Source organism: Pagrus pagrus (assembly GCF_965226575.1).
Source record: "Pagrus pagrus genome assembly, chromosome: 1".
NCBI classification, from domain to species: Eukaryota; Metazoa; Chordata; class Actinopteri; order Spariformes; family Sparidae; genus Pagrus; species Pagrus pagrus.
The window spans coordinates 28,318,788-28,337,540 of record NC_140185.1 but is presented as its reverse complement, the minus strand read 5'-3'; the positions used below and the strand labels follow the sequence as shown (position 1 = coordinate 28,337,540).

General features: G+C 41.7%; 1 protein-coding gene across 2 annotated transcripts in view; it reads left to right on the top strand.

Annotated features, from left to right (window-relative positions):
* ush2a (Usher syndrome 2A (autosomal recessive, mild)) overlaps nucleotides 1-18,753 on the top strand; it is a 196,117-nt gene that overhangs the window by 116,002 nt on the left and 61,362 nt on the right. For both annotated transcript variants that reach the window (XM_084361215.1, XM_084361216.1), the window contains exons 54-62: nucleotides 224-558; nucleotides 1,909-2,064; nucleotides 2,702-2,865; nucleotides 3,054-3,263; nucleotides 5,849-6,051; nucleotides 6,142-6,254; nucleotides 6,774-6,996; nucleotides 8,296-8,464; nucleotides 8,582-8,803. In XM_084361215.1, coding sequence (XP_084217341.1) covers nucleotides 224-558; nucleotides 1,909-2,064; nucleotides 2,702-2,865; nucleotides 3,054-3,263; nucleotides 5,849-6,051; nucleotides 6,142-6,254; nucleotides 6,774-6,996; nucleotides 8,296-8,464; nucleotides 8,582-8,803 — 1,795 coding nt within the window. The remainder of the gene's footprint in view (nucleotides 1-223; nucleotides 559-1,908; nucleotides 2,065-2,701; nucleotides 2,866-3,053; nucleotides 3,264-5,848; nucleotides 6,052-6,141; nucleotides 6,255-6,773; nucleotides 6,997-8,295; nucleotides 8,465-8,581; nucleotides 8,804-18,753) is intronic.

Sequence of the window (18,753 nt, the reverse complement as noted above, 5' to 3'; positions counted from 1 at the left end):
CGCACTACGCCATGACTTCCTGTAGTTCATCCATCTAAAAGCTTTCTGCTGTCCTCAGCATGCCGAGAACGTTCAGAACGCACAGCCAACCAATGAGATGACTTTTCAGGGATAATGACAGGACAGTTATAAAGGATCAAGTGAACTCGGCCTTTACTTTTCTCTGAATACTGTATTTTAAATGAACAACCCTGAACTTAAATCTAGCAACATTATGTTTCAGGTCACATGGTCTCCTCCTCTTATTCCTAATGGAGAGATCCACGGCTATGAGATCCGCCTCCCAGAACCCTGCGTCTTCCATGACAGTGGCAATGCTTCTGAGCTGAACATCACGTTAACGGACCTCATCCCCTACACAAATTACAGTATCACCGTGTTGGCGTGCTCCATGGGTGGTGGACATGTTGGTGGATGTACAGAAAGCCTGCCCACTCCAGCTACTACATTAACCTCAAGCCCTGAAGGCCTCGAACCACTGTCCATAGTGGCAGTCAGTGAGTCTTTCCTGGCAGTTTCCTGGCAGCCGCCGAGCAGGCCCGCTGGACCTAACATCAGGTAACATTGGATTTGTGTGATAGTTTATGAGTCTGGGCTTAGGTGGCTTTCCGCATTATATTTAATGTTCATTGAATGGATACAAAGATAAATCGTCACAGACAAATTCTCTTGTTCGTCTTTCTCATTAACATTGCATTTAACTTGCTTTTGACCAATAGTTACACAAATGCAAAAATAATGTGAAGTGTTTGAATTGACAAGAGTTAAGGAAGAAAAGTGTGCAGTGTGAACTGTGAAGAGTCACACAGGAGCCTTACTGTTATCAATGTTACTTTCCCAGTGATGGCGTCTTGTAAAACATTAATAATGTTCTTCAAAACTGTATTCGATCAACGGGCCTAGTAAAAATTGATCTTTAGATTGACTTGTCCACAACAGCAATCTCAATGTGTTTCAGTCAACATTCCCACTGTGGATCAGTCATTCATAACTGCTTTCAAAATGTACAAAATCAAACAAATTGCTTCTGTTTCTGATGGTTGAAGTTAGTTATGTAAAATTATGTGCAAGTAAATAAACATCCAACACTAATTTAAAGAGCTAATATTTGTGGACCCCAATCTGTGTAACCATCAACATTTAACATAATCTGACTCCACTATGTGTTTTTATTCATTTGCTGTGGCCTGAAGTTAGAAACAAGGCAGCCAAGACTCTAAAACAACAGCTTGTTTTTATTCAGAAACATCCTGGAGACGTTCAATTGTTGCTGAAAAACGTACGCAAACCAGCAGACACGTTAACAAGCTGCTAACATGAGCGCCCTGATAATGAGCTAAGTGCTGTGCATTTTTTAATCAGTGTTTTCTCAGTCCTAATGCACATTCTGGTCCGTTTTGTTCTGTCCTGTTCTACTCTGTAGGAGATTAGGCCTAAAATAAAGGTCCATTTTCCTGGCAGGCGATTAAAATGCATGAGCCCATCTCTCTGTTCTGCTCTGCTCAGCTCTGTGTGTTTGTCTAAGTGGGTTGGTTAAAAGGCGGCATTAAGCCCTTCTCTTCTGATTACAGCAGAAATTAGCATCACTGTGGGGAGAGGAAAACACAAACCCTGCAGAAAAAAAAAAACAACAGAGGGAGGGGCGTCAGGAGGGAGGGGTGAGATATAGCGAATGCAAAAGAGAAGAGATGATGAAAAACGGCAGAAGAGGACGAAATGAGCGATAAGGAGAAGAGTCAGTTGAAAATTGTGTGTGTGGTTGTTTGTCTTTATGCATTCATGTGTATGCAGGCATGTTTCCAATCCTACTTCCAATAATGGTGCATTTGTGAACACGTGTTGTGTGTTAATGCATTCCTAAACATCCAACCATGTGTGTGTTTTCTTTTATTCAAATTTCCCCTTCAGATACAAGTTGCTCAGACGTAAAACCCACCAGCCCCTGGCCATGGCCACGGTCCCCACGGTAACAGCCGTGTCCCCTCCCCCCTCTGAAGATCTCCATCGCTGGCTCCATGTTTACTCCGGCACCAAATTGTTCTACCAAGATAAAGGCCTAAGCAGGTGAGATTACTGAAATGAGCTCTAGAGCAAACGCCGGCGCCGCAGCAAACCGTGTGTGCAGAGCCGATCGGCGAGCTGCCGCTGATGCCGATCTTTTAATACCGCTCAAAGATACATTAAGCAAATATCCCAAAGAATTAAATTGTTTTTCACACAGCGTCCCCTAATCTCAGTTTGGCACTTGGTGGAAGCAAAATTTTTTTTTCCCCTCTGTGCTTGCTAAACGGCTCTGGGTGTTCGGGTTTGTGTTTCTACTGTGCTTTATTCAAGTAATAAATTGACAAACTTTTGAACGTGTCAGCACTTTTCACTTTGCAGATTTTTTTAATGTATTTATTAGAAGTCAGCATATTATCAGAACAAACATGAACAAATAAAGACAGACATGACTGAAATCATGACCCCCCCCTTATTCTGCTTAGAGTTCATCACCATCGTATCTGTTATTTCTCTTAATTCCATCAATGGACGATTGATTTAAGTTTTAAATTGGTACTTGAACAACATTTACATTTCATAACTGAATGATTGAAAGAAGAAATTCCTCTTTTTACAGCCTTTTATTCAGACTCTTGGAGATATTTCCCAGTAACCTTATTACATAAGAGGTTATTACAACAATATTGTCTTTCTACAGATTCACCCGTTACCAGTACCAGTTAGTGGTATATAATGACGTGGGCTACTCTTCTGGAGAAATTGTAACTGCAGTGACCATGGCGGGGGTTCCCCACCACCCTCCATCTCTGTCTGCCCACGCCATCAATCACACTGCTGTACAGGTCAACTGGACACAACCCTGTAAGATTACACTCTCTCTTAATCACACACACACACAGTCTATCCGGCAAAGGTCTTCCATGGCCTTTTACTCGATGAAGATTGTTCTGTGACTTGACAATTTACCGAAAGGGAAAATAGAGACTCAAAGTCATGTTTTTTTCAGCTGCTCCCTCACTCTTTTCCCCCGCTCTTTGTGTCTTTCTCAGCTCTGCAAGACCTTCAGGGAGGGGTGGAATCATACTTTCTGACAATAGAGTCTCCTCAGTCAAGTCAAATGTTGGCTTTCCCTCCTGAGATCATCTCCACAGTGATAGGCGACCTTTGGCCCAGTACTACATATATTGTGTCATTACACGTGTCCAACGGAGCACATAATACAACTAAGGCATTAGTTAACGTCACCACAGAGGATGGAGGTACGTGTATATCTGTTTTATTTTTGGCCAACAGATAATCTTATTAATTGTTTAAAATGTGTCATCCTACTTATATATACAGTATGCGTGAGGGTATTAATTGTGCATATACTGTATATTAGTGTGTCATGTACAGTGCGTAAGTTCAATACATCCACCAGAGGTGTCTGTGTTAACGTGCGCTGCTCTGCAACTCTGGCCCTTCACAGGAGATGTTAAACACCTCATGTAGTGAGGCATGAAATCAATACAAAGTGTGTGTGAGGCAGATTTAAGGTGTTGTAAAATGCTTGTTGGCACCACACGCAAACTGCACACACAGCCATACACACAAACAACACAGCAAACATGGCTGTTCCGATGTCTCATGTAGGCTATAGTTACTGCACTTTGCACGTTATAATACGTTACTTAATATTTAATAAAAAGTTAACTTAGATATTCTATAAATTAATGGGAAGAGTATATTTAGTAAAATAAGTTAAATCTGTCGCTTTTGTTGAAATTCCACCAAAATATGCAGTGATATAATTATGATACACCTTTTTCAGAGAGCCTCATCCGTTCTCACGGCTTAAGCTGTCTCTGCATAATCTGGTAATATTTGTAAAATGAACAGCTGAGACTTTTTTATCAGGGTGTAAAATCTGGAGCTTTGAGAGAGTGTATTAAGTAGAATATGAGCAAAGTACATCAGTTCTCAGATCCACTGGTATTTCCCTTTTCAGGCAGGGTCAGCTTTTACTATCTTTAGCTATGAATTTCACAGGCTATCCAACTCAGTCATCAAGACTTCTCTCCATTTCCCTCTTCAACTCTCAGACCAGTCTCTCAGCATTTAAGGGTTATCTTTCAAATCACTCTATGTAATCATATGTCAGAGGCCACTCACTCTGTCTGTTGTTTTCTTCCCGTCTCCATTGCCCGCTCAGTCCCTCTTTCTGGCCATTTCTCTGTCTCTTTTCCCTCTCTTTTCAGTATAATCATATGTCAGAGGCCTCTCTCTTTCTCTCTAATCTGAGCAGTATAATAAAAAGTGCATTAAAAACATTAGAAAATCATTAGGTGCTAAAGGCAAAGCACGGCTCGTTTAACTGAGAGGGCTCTGGAGGTAATTTCATTATTTTACAGCCGTAAGAGTGCACACACACACACACACACACACACACACACACACCAAATATATTTTAACTAATTCAGCTCAACCCTACCAACCATCCTAACATGGCCTTCAATCTATAGGGCAATGCTAACATCAGGACTAATTGGCAAGAAAAATGTGTGTGCGTGTCTGTGTGTGTGTGTGTGTGTGTGTGTGTGTGTGTGTGTGTGTGTGTGTGTGTGTGTGTGTGTGGGTGGGTGCGTGTGTGTGTCTGTGTGTATATGAGTGAAAGAGGCTCAGTGTGCAGTATTGCGTTGATAATAACATCCTGCAGTAAATGAAATGTAGAGCAGTAGGTTGGGTTTAGGTAAGTGCATTGGCAGCAAATGAATTGGGTTAACTTCTCTTAGCTGAGTGCATTTTCACTTAGAATAATAGATGGAGTCAGTATGATTACCTGTCTCACACACCATCTCACCCTCTTCCTCTGTGTTTGGGTCTCCTTCTTACCTTTTTTTTTTACTCTCAAATTGATCTCCATTGTCAGTACCTCGTGCCAAGAAAAGGTTACACTGTTAAATTAATATTCTATCTCCTTCCCCCCACTCTTTGACTTTTGCTTAGTACCTTCTTCTTCATTCACTCCATCCTTCTGCCTCTGGAGTTATAACTTTTCTCCTACAGGTTCCCATGTTATATTAATCACCACTGGAGTTTTGCTTTATTTACAATGTGCCTTTTTGACAGTGAAAGAGAGAGAGAGAATATAGTAACACAACACAGAAGAGGTAGAAGCTGTCTCAGAGAAAGATTCACTATTCCTATTATTATGACACTACAAAGAAAATGTAATAAAGAATCAATTTATTGTTCTTAGTGAAAATGCACTCAGCTAAGAGAAGTTAAGCCAGTTCATTTGCTGCCAATGTACTTATCTAAACCCAGCCCGCTGCTCTACATTTCATTTACCGCTAGATAGCATTATCAACGCCATACTGCACACACGGCGGACACACAGGTGGTCTCCCTCCCTCACTAACGCACAGCCACACAGTCGTCCTGCCTTACATGCACATCAACACACAGTCTGTGTTTTCTCTCTATGTCATATTCTCTGTCTCTATCCCACTTTTTTGCTCATATTCACACTCTCAAGCATACAGTACACTGCTCGAATAAGGGATGGTTAGTCTGATGATGTTCAAAAAGATGCCCAGAATGAGAATGTTTGTAATTTCTTTTTTACTAGTGTGAAAATGTGCCTCAGAAAACACAAATCCCATCTTTTGAAGCTCTGTTCTTACACGACTACAACAGTCGAGGGAGATCATAAGTAAAAGCTTCCATTTTATGTTGAGGGCACTGGTTTTATACCACAACTTAAACATGAATGTTTAAAGATAAAGATATCTTTAAGCTGTAACAAAAACATCTGTTGTAATTTAGGAAATAAACAGTTTTGGGTCACTGTGCTCGTCCTCAGTGCCAGACGGGATGTCCGCTCCAGAGGTGGTTCCAGTTAACAGCAGCACAGTACGTGTGCTCTGGCTCCCTCCTCTACGGCCCAATGGAGCAGTTACTGGTTACTACATCTACGTTAATGACCGTCTTCATGGCAGCGTGGACAACAGCTCAGGGTCCTACCTGCTGGGGGACCTGCTGCCTTTTACTGTCTACAACGTACAGGTACACACACAAACACAAACAGACATGCACACTCAAAGACACAAACATGCGCATCATGTTTTTTGTCTGCTGTGTGTTTGTGTGTTTCAGGTGGAGGTGTGTACTGTGTATGCATGTGTGCGGAGTAATGTTACTCAGACAACTACTGTGGAGGACCTGCCTGCTGGTCTGGCCCCACCACATGCACAAGTGATCAGTCCCAGGTAATAAACAAAATTCCATATGACTATGTAATGTAGTGAGATTATTTGAAGTTGCTTTTTAATAGCTTCCAAAACTAATAAAATACGAACGTAAACTGACATTTTATTTGCAGTCAGTTAAATTTAATGACATTTAAAATCACTGCTTCCCACGTTTGACCTAAATCACAACCTTGCAAGTCTTACAGTTGCAAAGGAAGTGGTGATTTGCGGCATATTTTCTGTCCGGGAGACTGTGGAAGTTGTAACTCTGTGTGTTACTACACAGGTCTTCCCCCTGCCAAAGATGTCAGAGATAAAAAAAGAGGAAAATCAATAGTGAGAAGTGTATAAAGATACACACACCCTGACACTGTAACTCAACTTTGTCAGGCATTAACCATGCATGAATGCATGCATGTGTGTGCAAAGTTTATGTGTGTCTCCCACTAGTGTGAAAGGAGTGTGAAGGAGATCATACTGTACACCCATCTATCTCTCTCTCTTTCTATGTCTCTCTCTGTCCCCTCTCTCTGTCAGGGTGGTGAGGTTGGATTGGTCCCGTCCAGGAAGACCCAGTGGGATCATGCTGGGCTATGAGGTCTTAAGACGGACCCTGAGGTCATGTGCTGTTGGGTCAACAGGGGTCACATCATCCGTGGGGGAAGAGTCAGCAGGCGGTGTAAGGTTCAGATGTTCATACCTGCAGTGTCCTGCCAGTCATGGTGTGTGTGGGACGTCCTGCTTCAATCTTGATATTCAGGTGATTATTTTTTTGATCGTTCGGTACGTATTCTGTTTGTTCTGTATGATGGGTGGTGTAATACTTCTCCCCTCTTCTTCTCAGCTCCTCTTTCATTGAATCTCTCTTCTGCTTTAATCCCACCTCCACTACATTAAACACACACTCTATTAAAACCTGCACTGTACAACAACAACAATGTGTAAAACAAGATACAAGTCCAGGGTCTTTACTTTGGCTGCTCATCTGAAGTGCTGTAGACATTGTTTCTGTGTACTCCCTCAGGATATTAGTCACAAAAACACACACACAGAGAAACATAGAGAGCCGCAGACGAATAAACATTCCTACATTTCCTCTTCCAAGCACACACTATGTTTGTGGGATGCATGGTCTTTCTCTCATTGATTAATTTTTCTAAGCAGATTAACTTGTCATCAGCATTCACTTCCATTCTCGTGTCATTGAATGCCAGCCAAGTTGGCACTGTGATACCGGCACCATACATTTACCCCCACAGCAGCCAATGACACATATTGAATAACAACATTTAAACCAACACCTACAAATACACACATACACTGCCTCTTAAATATTGCACGTAGGCATGCTTAGATGGAGCACACACAAACCCACACTAACTGGAAAAAAAATCCCCCATAGTACAAACATGTACTCAGTGTACACTCAATGTACATAAACATCCATACATTGTATGTACAACACTAGCAGTCTGCTTTGATGTTTAATAAAACAGTATTTGTCACGTCCTAAATGAAATCATATGATATTAGTATTCCTATTATTATGCTCAGAGTTTTATGTTCAAACTCTGATGTTGCCATAAAGCCACAAACAAACTGTCTTTCATAACTGTCTCTGATCTGTAATTAAAAAAAAACATTATCAAAAAAGTAATAAGCACACTGGCTGCTTTATGTAAAAGTTGACAAAACACAGATGGTATTGTTTAATAACAAATAATAATTTTTAACTTAACTTAAGAAAGTCATTTCTGCATCCAGGATAGAAATCAGGATACACCACTGTACCTTGTTTCCACTAGTGTCACTGTCAATGTCCAAAAGTTAGAGATTTAACAGGATGGAAGGGATGCAGATAATAATGCATCTAGGTATTTTAGTTGTGGTGTATATGAAGAAACCCCTTCAACTATATGTTTAGGGTGTGTAGCCCTGCATAGGATGTTTCCCCTTCATGGCAGATAGTCCCATACTTTTAATGCAAACATGTGCCTCTGTCTCTGTCTGGCATTTGTTTACATACTCTCACACGTGGGTGCAACTGTATTTCAACCAGGTTTGCTGCAGTGGAATGGTCCACACAAAGAAACCGCACCATCATTGCTGTGAGGGCAGTTACCTGCGTTTGAATAATTCCTCCAGTCTGGCGTGCTGCAATGGCAAACTGCTCCCAGCTCTCCCCGACCACCAGTGCTGTGGCGGATACTATGTTCATGTAAAAAACAGTGAGTCATAGATCACTTCTTATGTTTACACTTACATATAGTTTTCTCTTTTCTGCTTGACTGAAGTCTACCCTTTCTTATGTTGTTCAAGTGTTTCGTCTGTCCTTGTCTTTGTAGATGAAAACTGCTGTCCCGACCACTCGAGGGGCCGAGTCTCAGTGGGGCTTGGTGACAGCTGCTGTGGGGGGGTTCCTTACTCCACGAGAGGTGGCCAGCTCTGCTGTAGTGGGAGCCTCCATGATGGCTATGGGGTCCAGTGCTGTGGAGGCCACATAGTTGATGATACCCTGGTGTGCTGCGGTGATGCTGAGAGGGGGGAAGTGCACACATATATCCCAGGTGAGAGAAAGAAACACAAAAACATAAACTGTGATATGATTAGATAAGAGGGACACAATGAAAAGACTCTCCACTGAATTAAGTTTTTTGCCCAAAATTAAAGCACACTGGGTGAATATTTGTGGGCTGCCGAGCTTTCTGGATAAGTTACTCTGACCAGGAATTTGTCAGAGTTTCCTGGTGACGTCTGTGTGTTATGGAGGGAAAAGATGGAAAATGATAGGAGAAGAGAGTAAAGCAAAGAGGGCTGAGGTAGACACATGGTGCAGGAACGTGGGGTCGTTTCCCTTTCCTCCTCTCCCGCCGTGTCCCAAAGCACCCGGATACCATGGCACAGATGGGACCGTACGTGTGTGTGCGTATGAGAGTGTATGTGTGTGTCATTAGACATCTTTGTCATGGCAGATGATGATGAAACACACTCGGGATGGCACCGTTGAGGGCACTGCCAAGCACACAGCAGGACAAATACACACTCATTCTCACTCCTTCGCACAAACACATACACACAGACACACTTTCACACGTATAGACATATTACCTGCAACTACACATACACACAAACACACACACAGAGTCAACAGGGTGCCCTCGGCAGGGTTCGCTCAGTGTTGAGTGCCAGAGACAGACACGTGGACTCTATTCATCACACATAAACAATGGCCCCATATGGACAGGCCTATAGTACTCCATTAGCCTATCTGCAAACACACACACACACACACACACACACACACACACACACACACAAGATCCTTACATGCACATAAATACATGCATGCTAACAAAAAAGTTAACAGAAAAACAATACTTTTATTCTAAATATTTTTTATTTCATGACTGTTATTTGTTACGCTCACTGATTATAAAATCAGATTTTCTTCTGTTTAATTGACATTTTGTCTTCACAATAAATTGTCAGCAATACTGTCTCTCAAACACTGATCTTAAGTGCAGAACACTGCTTGTTAATTTGTTTTGATGAGTATTCTTCTCCATCACATTGTTCCTTGTTATGTCTCATCTGTTTCCTTTTCTTCTCCTCCACTAAATCCTCTTTCTCTCCCAACTGAGCAGGCTGTATGGTCATCCTTCATATGATGTGGCCTCCCAAGGAGTGCATATGCTCCCCACTTCCTCTTCCTTTCCATCTCCCTTCTTTTATTTATCTCACATCACATCTTTTCCTTTGTCATGTTCTTTGTTACTTTTTCCTCAACTTGTTCCCCTTCTTCCCCTGGCCTCTTGCTACTCCTCCTCTCTCCTCCTTCTACCACCTTTTCTTCCTCCTGTACTCCTCACCCCACTCTTCCCCCCTCCCTTCCTTTATGTGCCCCCTTCCCTTCCACTCATCAGTCATTAGCGTTAGCTTCCCTATTGAGAACATATGGTATGATGGATCGTAGGGCTAGCGGCGCTAGCAAGGCTAAGGGCCATTTGCCGGGTGCACTGCGCTGTCGGGGTGCCCTGGGGCCGGCTATGCAACCTCGACCCCACACGTCTGTTTCAAGACACTCACACTCACACACACACACACCATGCACACAGCAACACCTATTATAGGATAGGCTACTTAACCTTGGCACCACTCACTCTCATTGCTGCCTCTCACCATGTCCAGAGTTTTGTATTTTTAGTGATATAGTGAGAGACAGATATGTGAAAGAAAGAAAGAAAGAAAGAAAGAAAGAAAAATTTGAAGAAAATAAGATTATTCAGAATAAATAATGGTGTAACTTCAAATAAGTAAAAAAAAGACTGCAAAAAAAACGATAAAGGAAAACATGTGAGAGAAAGAAATAGAGAGGAAACTTCAAATAAAGTGCAATCAGAAGTAATAAACCATAGTATTAAATATAATTAAAAAATTGTAAAATATTTATCAAGTAAAGGAAACTGAAAAAAGAGAAAGACGGGAAAGTGAGTGAGAGAAAAAACCAGGAGAGAACAGAAGAGTGGTGGAGAGCTAGATGGAGCAGATTAAAGGAGGAGTGAAGGGTATCCCATTGTGCCCAGCTGATAGACTAGGTTAGGCTGATGTGATTATGGGGTCCCTGAAGTGCGATCTATCACACATTACCGTCCACACTGTCAACAACCATACACACACACTGCAGGGGAACAGCAATGCCAGGAGACAGCCGTCTGGCAACAGATACACGTACCGGCTTGCATGCACATGTGCACACGTAGAAATACACAAACACACACTCACTCACAAGAAAACATGCATGTGTATACACACAGAATTGCATTAACATATACACTCATCTAAAATATGCAACACACACAACCCTTGTGTTGATGGCCGGACTGTTTGAAACAGAAACTCAGTGAATTTGAGGTGAAATAGAATCAGGTTCAGCAACATCACCTCTCACAACCTGTGCAAGACAAACACAAGAAACAAATACAAAGATGAGACAGTGGACAGTGTTTTTCTTTCTTTGGGTTTAACTTTATTTAAAAAAACTTGAGAAAAGACTTGTAATTGTTTCTCCCTCTTTATAGTGTAAGTTGGTGTCATTCATGCCCATCCAACACCCACACATCTATGTACCCACTCACCCTGCACTCCCTGCTATGTTTTAATTTTTGAGTGTGTTGTGTTGTGTTTGTGATTACTTCTTTTTTTTGCTGTCTTATTTTTTTCCTTGAGTGGTTAGTGTCACTCTGATTTTTCCTTATAGTGCAAATGTGTACCAGAATTGTATGAATAGTCTATTGTTTAGCTTTAGAAACATAATTAGCGTTTCCAAATTTTATTTGAATTTAGAGTTGCTATGAGTTGGATTTGTGACTTCTAAGTTGGGCATCCCACACCAATAGCATGAAAAACAACACCACATCAGAAGACAACAATGCAGAAATCTACTTTGACCGGATATCTCTATTCTTTTGCTCCAGTTCTGGAATCTGATTTCATGGTTATAGTGCTCCTCCTCAAGCACATCTCATGTAATGGCTTGTGCTTCACTCAGGTGCACAGGTGCTATTTTAAGGCTTCAAGTCTATTGTCAATTGTGTATCAGTTCCTGCCTCCATGTGTCTTTATTCAAACTTACCTGGTCAAGTAACACTAACATACCATCTTAAATGGCAGGCCTAGCTCCTATTCTTGCCAGTTTTAGTCTTTGGTGTATTATTGAGATGGTCTGTAATCCTTTTCTCAGCATTCCCTCGATGTTATACAGTAACACAAAGTCTCAGTGCTAAAACCCTCCCTTCCAAATCTGCCAGTTTGTTTAAACAGCTTTCATTTCACTTTCCAGTAGATTAAATACTGTTTGTTTTTGGACAAAGCTGCCTTGATTTTCTTGCAGCCTTTCCTCCTGTGTTGCAGGTTCAAGACCAACTTCTAAGCTCTTCATTTGCTCCTCTTTTCTCCTCTCTCTCTGAGTTTGTATGTAAGATGTTTAGCTAAGACTTAGGTGAGATTAGATGGTGTTTAAAGGAACGTGTGTGGTGTCTTTGGCCTCCCGTTGCTCCCTTACTCTCCCTAAGTCCCCTGCCTCACTGTGCGCGCTCCACTAATCATTTCCCCTTCACACTTTTTCTTTACAGTGTACAGTTCTTTAACTCCTCCATCTGCCCTTCAACCCCACTTTTCCCATCTCTCACTGTTGGTGCGACCACAAATGCCCTCCCCACCTCACTTTTTAAGTGAATCTTAAAAATGTATGCATTTCTTTAACTCCTTCCCCTTCTCCCTCCCTCTGTCCCAGCCCAGCAGGCCCCATCCAAACGTTCAAGGACAAATCTGAATATCCCTTTTCACCGTTTAAGTGTTAAAAGCCTGGCGGTGCCGGGGTGTTATCTTAACGCGCCTTGCCGTGCCATCATCAGAGCGCGTGATGAAAATGGCTGTGATGATGCTAAAAGAAAAAAAGAGGAGGGGGAGAAAAAGTAATAATCAAATATGTTTTTCAAGGGCACAGTGACCATTTGCTGGAGGGAAATTATCCCAGTAGTTAAGCTAGCTCACTCCGAGCCTGGCGGAGTTGTGAGAGTGGATGTGCGCGTGTGTGAGTGTGTGCAAGTGTGCAAGGTTTATTACTTCAACTTGATGCAAGTGTGCTTCACTTTCTGCATGTGACGGCCTGTTACATACGTGTCTGAAGGTGAAGGTGTATTTTTTACATGTTTCTTCATGCAGAGAGACACACATCCCTCACATGTCCTTTCATTGTTTCTGCCAAGATTCTCATCAGTTTCTGAGTGTGAATGTCTATCTCTTTTTGTGTGTGTGTGTGTGTGTGTGTGTGTGTGTGTGTGTGTGTGTGTGTGTGTGTGTGTGTGTGTTTATCATTGCCAAAAGCCCCTCATCAATGATGGGTAGCAAATGGCCAACAGTAGTGCATTCCAAACAGCAGCGTCTGGCTGCTTTAGAAGATCGAGTGCTCTCTGAACACAGGAAGACATTTCTCTCTCTGTTAATGTATTTATGATGATGGCTTTTCTATTAGGTTTGCTTTAATGACTGGCAAGAATAAAACCAGAGGCTGTCAGGAGCACAGCAATGAGGACAGTCTGCTGTGGCGTCTGTGTGTGTGCTTTATTTGCCTTTGTGTTACTCTTGATGTTGTTAATGTAACACATTGTGGATATATTAAGAGTAAACATTTAATGTAATGTATTTTAGATAGTGTCAGAAACACTAACAGACTCTCTGTTGAACCAGTTCATTTGGCTCATAGCTTTCCAAACTTAACTTAGTGTTTGATGGAGCTGAAATGTACACTGTATTTGTGCCGACACAAAATTGCAAAGAGTGAGCCAAAATATTGAAATCAGTGATTTGTGCAAATTTTCCTCTTTGAATTCTGTCAATTTGTTGTTGACAAGAAAAACTGAATGACCTGATGCCTCCTTCTGTCACAATTGCCTCGACTTGCCTCACGTTTTCTGCAAAAAGTTGCACTTGAAACACAGGAAGTTCTCCCCACTGGAGATTTACCCAAGGCTTGGACGCATTTATACATCCTTATATGAGCGAGAGGGTCATTGTGTGGTTAGCTAGAACGTCTCTGGCTAGAACGAGTTGGTAGAGGCAGAATAGAGTGAAATGCATGTAAGGTGACCTTTAAGGTAAATGAATCTGCTTTGGAGTCTCCATGTCAGTGTGCTGTTGAACATGTTTTCCTCATTTAATAATGTTCGTAATGTTGTTGGATAAAAATGTTTATGTGTCTGTAATTGGTAAAAAGGGTTATCTATAGTCATGCTTTCCAGCCATCCTAAACTATTTGTATCTGGCTCAGTACATAGATAAGTGAAATGTTGTTTGTGTACAAACAAAATACACATACTACAAAATACAATATGTTATGTTCTTTATTATGCAGTAGCAACATCTTCTAATTGTTTTTCTCCTGTTTAATCTCTTTGTCAAACACTTCTTCGTTCTTCATCTCAGTCTCTCTCTCTCTCGTGTCGCTCTCTCACTGACACTTTAAACACACACGTGAACAGCTGCTTGCTGTGTCTCAGTTTTTAGTGAATCCCTGTAGAGTGGTGAAAATATAACTGCCACCAAAGCATTTACCTAAGCTCAGCACACACACACACACACACAGGCGCACACACACACTTAAACGCACAACTCAAGACACACACAAAGATGCACGTACACAAAAGTACACACAATGTCACACACATGCCCAGCTGGTAATGTTGTTGAGATAAAAAAAAAAAAAAGACGTCAGAAAGACAAGAGGACAACCAGTCAGCTGGGAAAAGAGTAGGTGTGTATGTGTGTGTGTCTTTGATTATGTGTGTGCTTGCTGGCCCAACATCCACATGTGTGTGTCCACAGGGGAACACTGTGCACTGTGTGAGAAAGTCAATCCACTGTGATTTCATCTCTCGACATGACATATAGTCTGGCCCCTCTGGAGCACAAAGTGCGCGCGTGCACCCAAACACAAACACACACACTCTTTCCTGTAGTGTGCGTGTGTACTAGAGCCTACCTGTACTGGATTTTTGAGGATGATACTATTTATAAAGAGTTCGATGAGAGCTGATGTTTTTTTTTTTTCATTTTTTCTTTACACGTAACAACAAACATTTTAAAGTTGTGACCAAGATAATAAGCTGGACTTCATTGAAAATTGTTAGTGGACAAGCCTGAATCTTGAAGATAAAATACATCTTTTATTATCCTTCATTTGCAGCTACCTTTGTACTTGCATTACATTACATCTCAAAGGCATCCCAGAAAGTTAAAACCCTGAGAAATCTGTAATTTTATTCAAGGTAACAGTGCGTTTTTTTGTGTTTGATTTTTTTTTTTTTGGTCGCCTGTCACTGTAACTTCAGGCACAGTCAGAGAGTGAGGAAGAAATGTGACTAAACATAACTTGATTAAAACTTTAATTAGACATGTTCCGATACCATTTTTTCCTTCCTGATACGGATTCTGATACCTTGGCTTTGGGTATGGGCCGATACCGAGTACCGATCCGATACCAGTGCGTGTTACAAAAAGAAAAGAAGAAGAAGAAGATCTTTCTTTCTTTTAGCAGCTGTGTATATACTACTAACCCTGTATGGATGTGATATGATTGCTCTCATTATTGTATTGCCTGGCTCGGGTAAAACCTTGCAGAGAATGATTGCCATACAACAGTCTTTTATTATCTATTTTGACAGTCAGTCATAACCGAAAAAGAACAAATAAAGAAACCTGGGAATAAATAACAATTCCTTTAAAAACTAAAAAAAAACTTCCTCACGGACCTCGTTTGCTTGCAGCACCACACTGTGAAGGGCAAATGTTGACAGCGATACTGTGTCCACCCAGTGTGCAGACTCAGCAAAGACATAGGCCACACGTCGGAGGTCCAAATGTCAGTAGTAAAGCTGATTGCCTGCACGTCTTTCAGCCTACATGAAATGTATTCCCTCACTGTCTCATAAAGTTTGGGAAGAGCAGTTTCGTCGTGCTCTTTCGTGTCATGTGTCTTCAGATGCTTTATACTGTAAGTTTGCTGGTGGTGAAATAAGCAACACTCAAAATTACAGCCTTGCACACTGAACATGTCGCTGTTTTACTGGTGGGGTTATCCCAAAATATTGCCAAATAGCTGACATGTTGCTAGCTCTGTCTTGACTCAAGTGAAATCAACTTCTTCTGCAAACAGTAGTTGCCAGGGGCAGCGCAGCACAACTTCCTGTGTTGGCTTTTAAAGCAGCGAAGAAGAATTGGATTTCTGGGGTGTCATGTTAAGCAGAGCTAACAGAGCTGACTGGGAGGTAGCAGGGTCCCGTTTCTAAATTACATGGTATCAGATCGTTGCATAGACTCACGTACTCGCCGATACCTGCATTTTCGGCAGTAGTGACGGCCTTATCGGATACTGGTATCAGAACAACTCTAACATTAATATGTACCTCATCCATGAACATTTCTGACTGACTCACATCAGATAGATTTTCATAGGCAATGGTGGCTGTTTAATGGTAGAGACAACAACTCCCATGATCCCAAGCTGCTTCACAACATCATCAAACTGGTCTTTTGTTTTCATTGTTTTAATTGAGAAGCCCCAAGAGAAAGAAATTACATACTGTGCATTTAAACACAAGTGGGAAAAAAGCATTTTCAAACTTAGTGTTTATGTTGTGCAATTTTTTGTAACTTGTTGGCCACTTTATATGCAAATGCAAAACTAAAATCATCCAGTACATCAGCTCATTTGTTCTTGGTCCTTTCTGTGCGTGTGTGCACATGTGTGTGCCACTAGGCTGCTTTACTGTGCATGTGTATATGCTGGTTTGCACGCACACAGTCTGTGTATGTGTGCACTTGATCTGCACTTTGTGCCGAACCCCTTGTAATATATGCAGGTATTTAAAAGTGTTTGGTTTGTTTAAAGTTGTGGAGGGGTTTTGGTCTCCTAGAGAGCTCGGATAACCCTAATCCACAACACACATTTTTATCAGTAGTTCATTGGCAGGGCTAAATATTGACTTATCATTAAGTGGAATGACTGAAACCCTAATAATAATTCACGTTGTCTAAGCACCTTGTGTTGACGCAGCGCTCCCGACGCTATTAACGAATGTATGCAAATCCAACGTAAATCTGAAGATTAGGGCTGAAGCATTCTGCAATGCAAGAGAGAAAACAAGAGGTGTGTGATAAAATGGTGTCAGCACATGCACACACACACACGCAGCTTATACAGAAAACAGGAGGTGTGTGTTTCTAAACGTTAACACGAATGTACAAGCATGTCACACTCATACACAGATAACGCTTACAAAGACAGGGATTGGATTTCTGCTGAATGGGTGATAATACAATAGTGAAGTTTAGCTGCAGAACAGTAAACAAACGATGTAGACGTATGAACTGAGTGGATGCAGAGAGAGAGCTGGAAAGAGCCATAGTGGAGTGAACAGCAGGAAGATGTGAGGATGATGAGAAAAATGAGAGGAGCAAGTAGAGTCACCGTGAAGGGAAATGTAGGAAGGATGAAGAGTTTGATATAAAAAAAAAGTAAATAAAAAGGAATTGAAATAAAACATTGAGGGGAGATAAAAAGTAAGAGAATGTTGGACCAAGTACCAAGCTAGATAGAAGACTTAGACGGTGATGGAGATTGGGAGATATAGGTGGAATATAGAGGAATGATTAGAGAAGTCCTGATCCTGAGCTCAAATGTGATAAATTTGGCATTTCTGAGAGTCATAAAAAGCATCGGAGAGAAGAGATGTGCAGAGAGTACCAACACAACCATGTTGGACACTGCATGGAAACACAGTTGGGCTGCTAGAAAGTGAATGAAGGGGAGGCAAATGAGTAAGTAGTCGTGGAGGGCCCGGTGTCCGGATGGAGGGGAGGAGTAGAGGTGAGGATGCCGAGAGGACGAGGGATGAGTGGAGAGGAGCTATTTTGGAAAAGTGTTGAGCTGTTTATTTGCGCGTCATTGAAGCTGAAGTAAGGCGCTGGGGGAATTGGCCACCAAGCCCCCGCTCTGCAACAGCTGCCGCTGCTAAGTGAGTTACTAGCCGTCAGACTGCCTTTATGTCACACAATCACACGCACATACACATGCATTTTCCTGTCACATGTTGTCTATGATGGATGCGGTGAGGATATAATGCACTGCAACAGCGCAGGAGAAAATATGTGGGGTTCTCCGCTTTTGGCCTTTAAGTGAAGTGATTGCTTAAATTAACAGCATTTCACAAAGAGTGAGCGCTGATTAGGTTGTTAAACAATAAGTTATTTATCACTCCACAACTAGCTGCAGCCCCATTAAAGGGCGAGGCCATGATACAAAGCAATGACTTAGTGTTTAATGTCTGCTGTCAAATAAAATGGGCAACACAGCTGGGGGTAGATAGTGCCACAGATCAGCATGTCATCAACTGTTAGGATAAATTTGCTAAATAGCTCATGAAAGTTAGATTATTTTAACTCTAAACTAAATAATCACAGAAGACGGAGGGGTCCTTATGATATTTCAGTCTGATTCCAAATGAGAAGCTTTTACTTTTGCGCTCTCTCATTAAAATACGATTTGTCCTTTTTCCATCAGCACAGTTATGGTATTTTAGTTGAGCTGTGCCGTGCCATGCCATGCTCATTTGTATTTCCAGGGCATCCTCACAGCAGGGGGTTACTTTGCTGACTCAGTATCATAGCAGGACAATATTATTGCCTTAATCCATTGCAAGGCCAGAGCTTGACAGTCCCCGCCCTCAACTAAGCTAAGACGTCAGAGTAACTAGATTGGCTCAACCAGCGTTATTAGGAGGGCCACTGGAGAGGACGCGCCATGTTTACTCTGTGTCTGACCTACCCATAATAAATGCACATAAGCGTCAGTGTTTCCTGAGCTTCTCTCCGATGTTGTGGTATTACATTTGCATAATGTGTGTACAATAAATGGGAACAAGTTTATTTAGTTGGTATAGCACTTGATGGGGAGGCACCC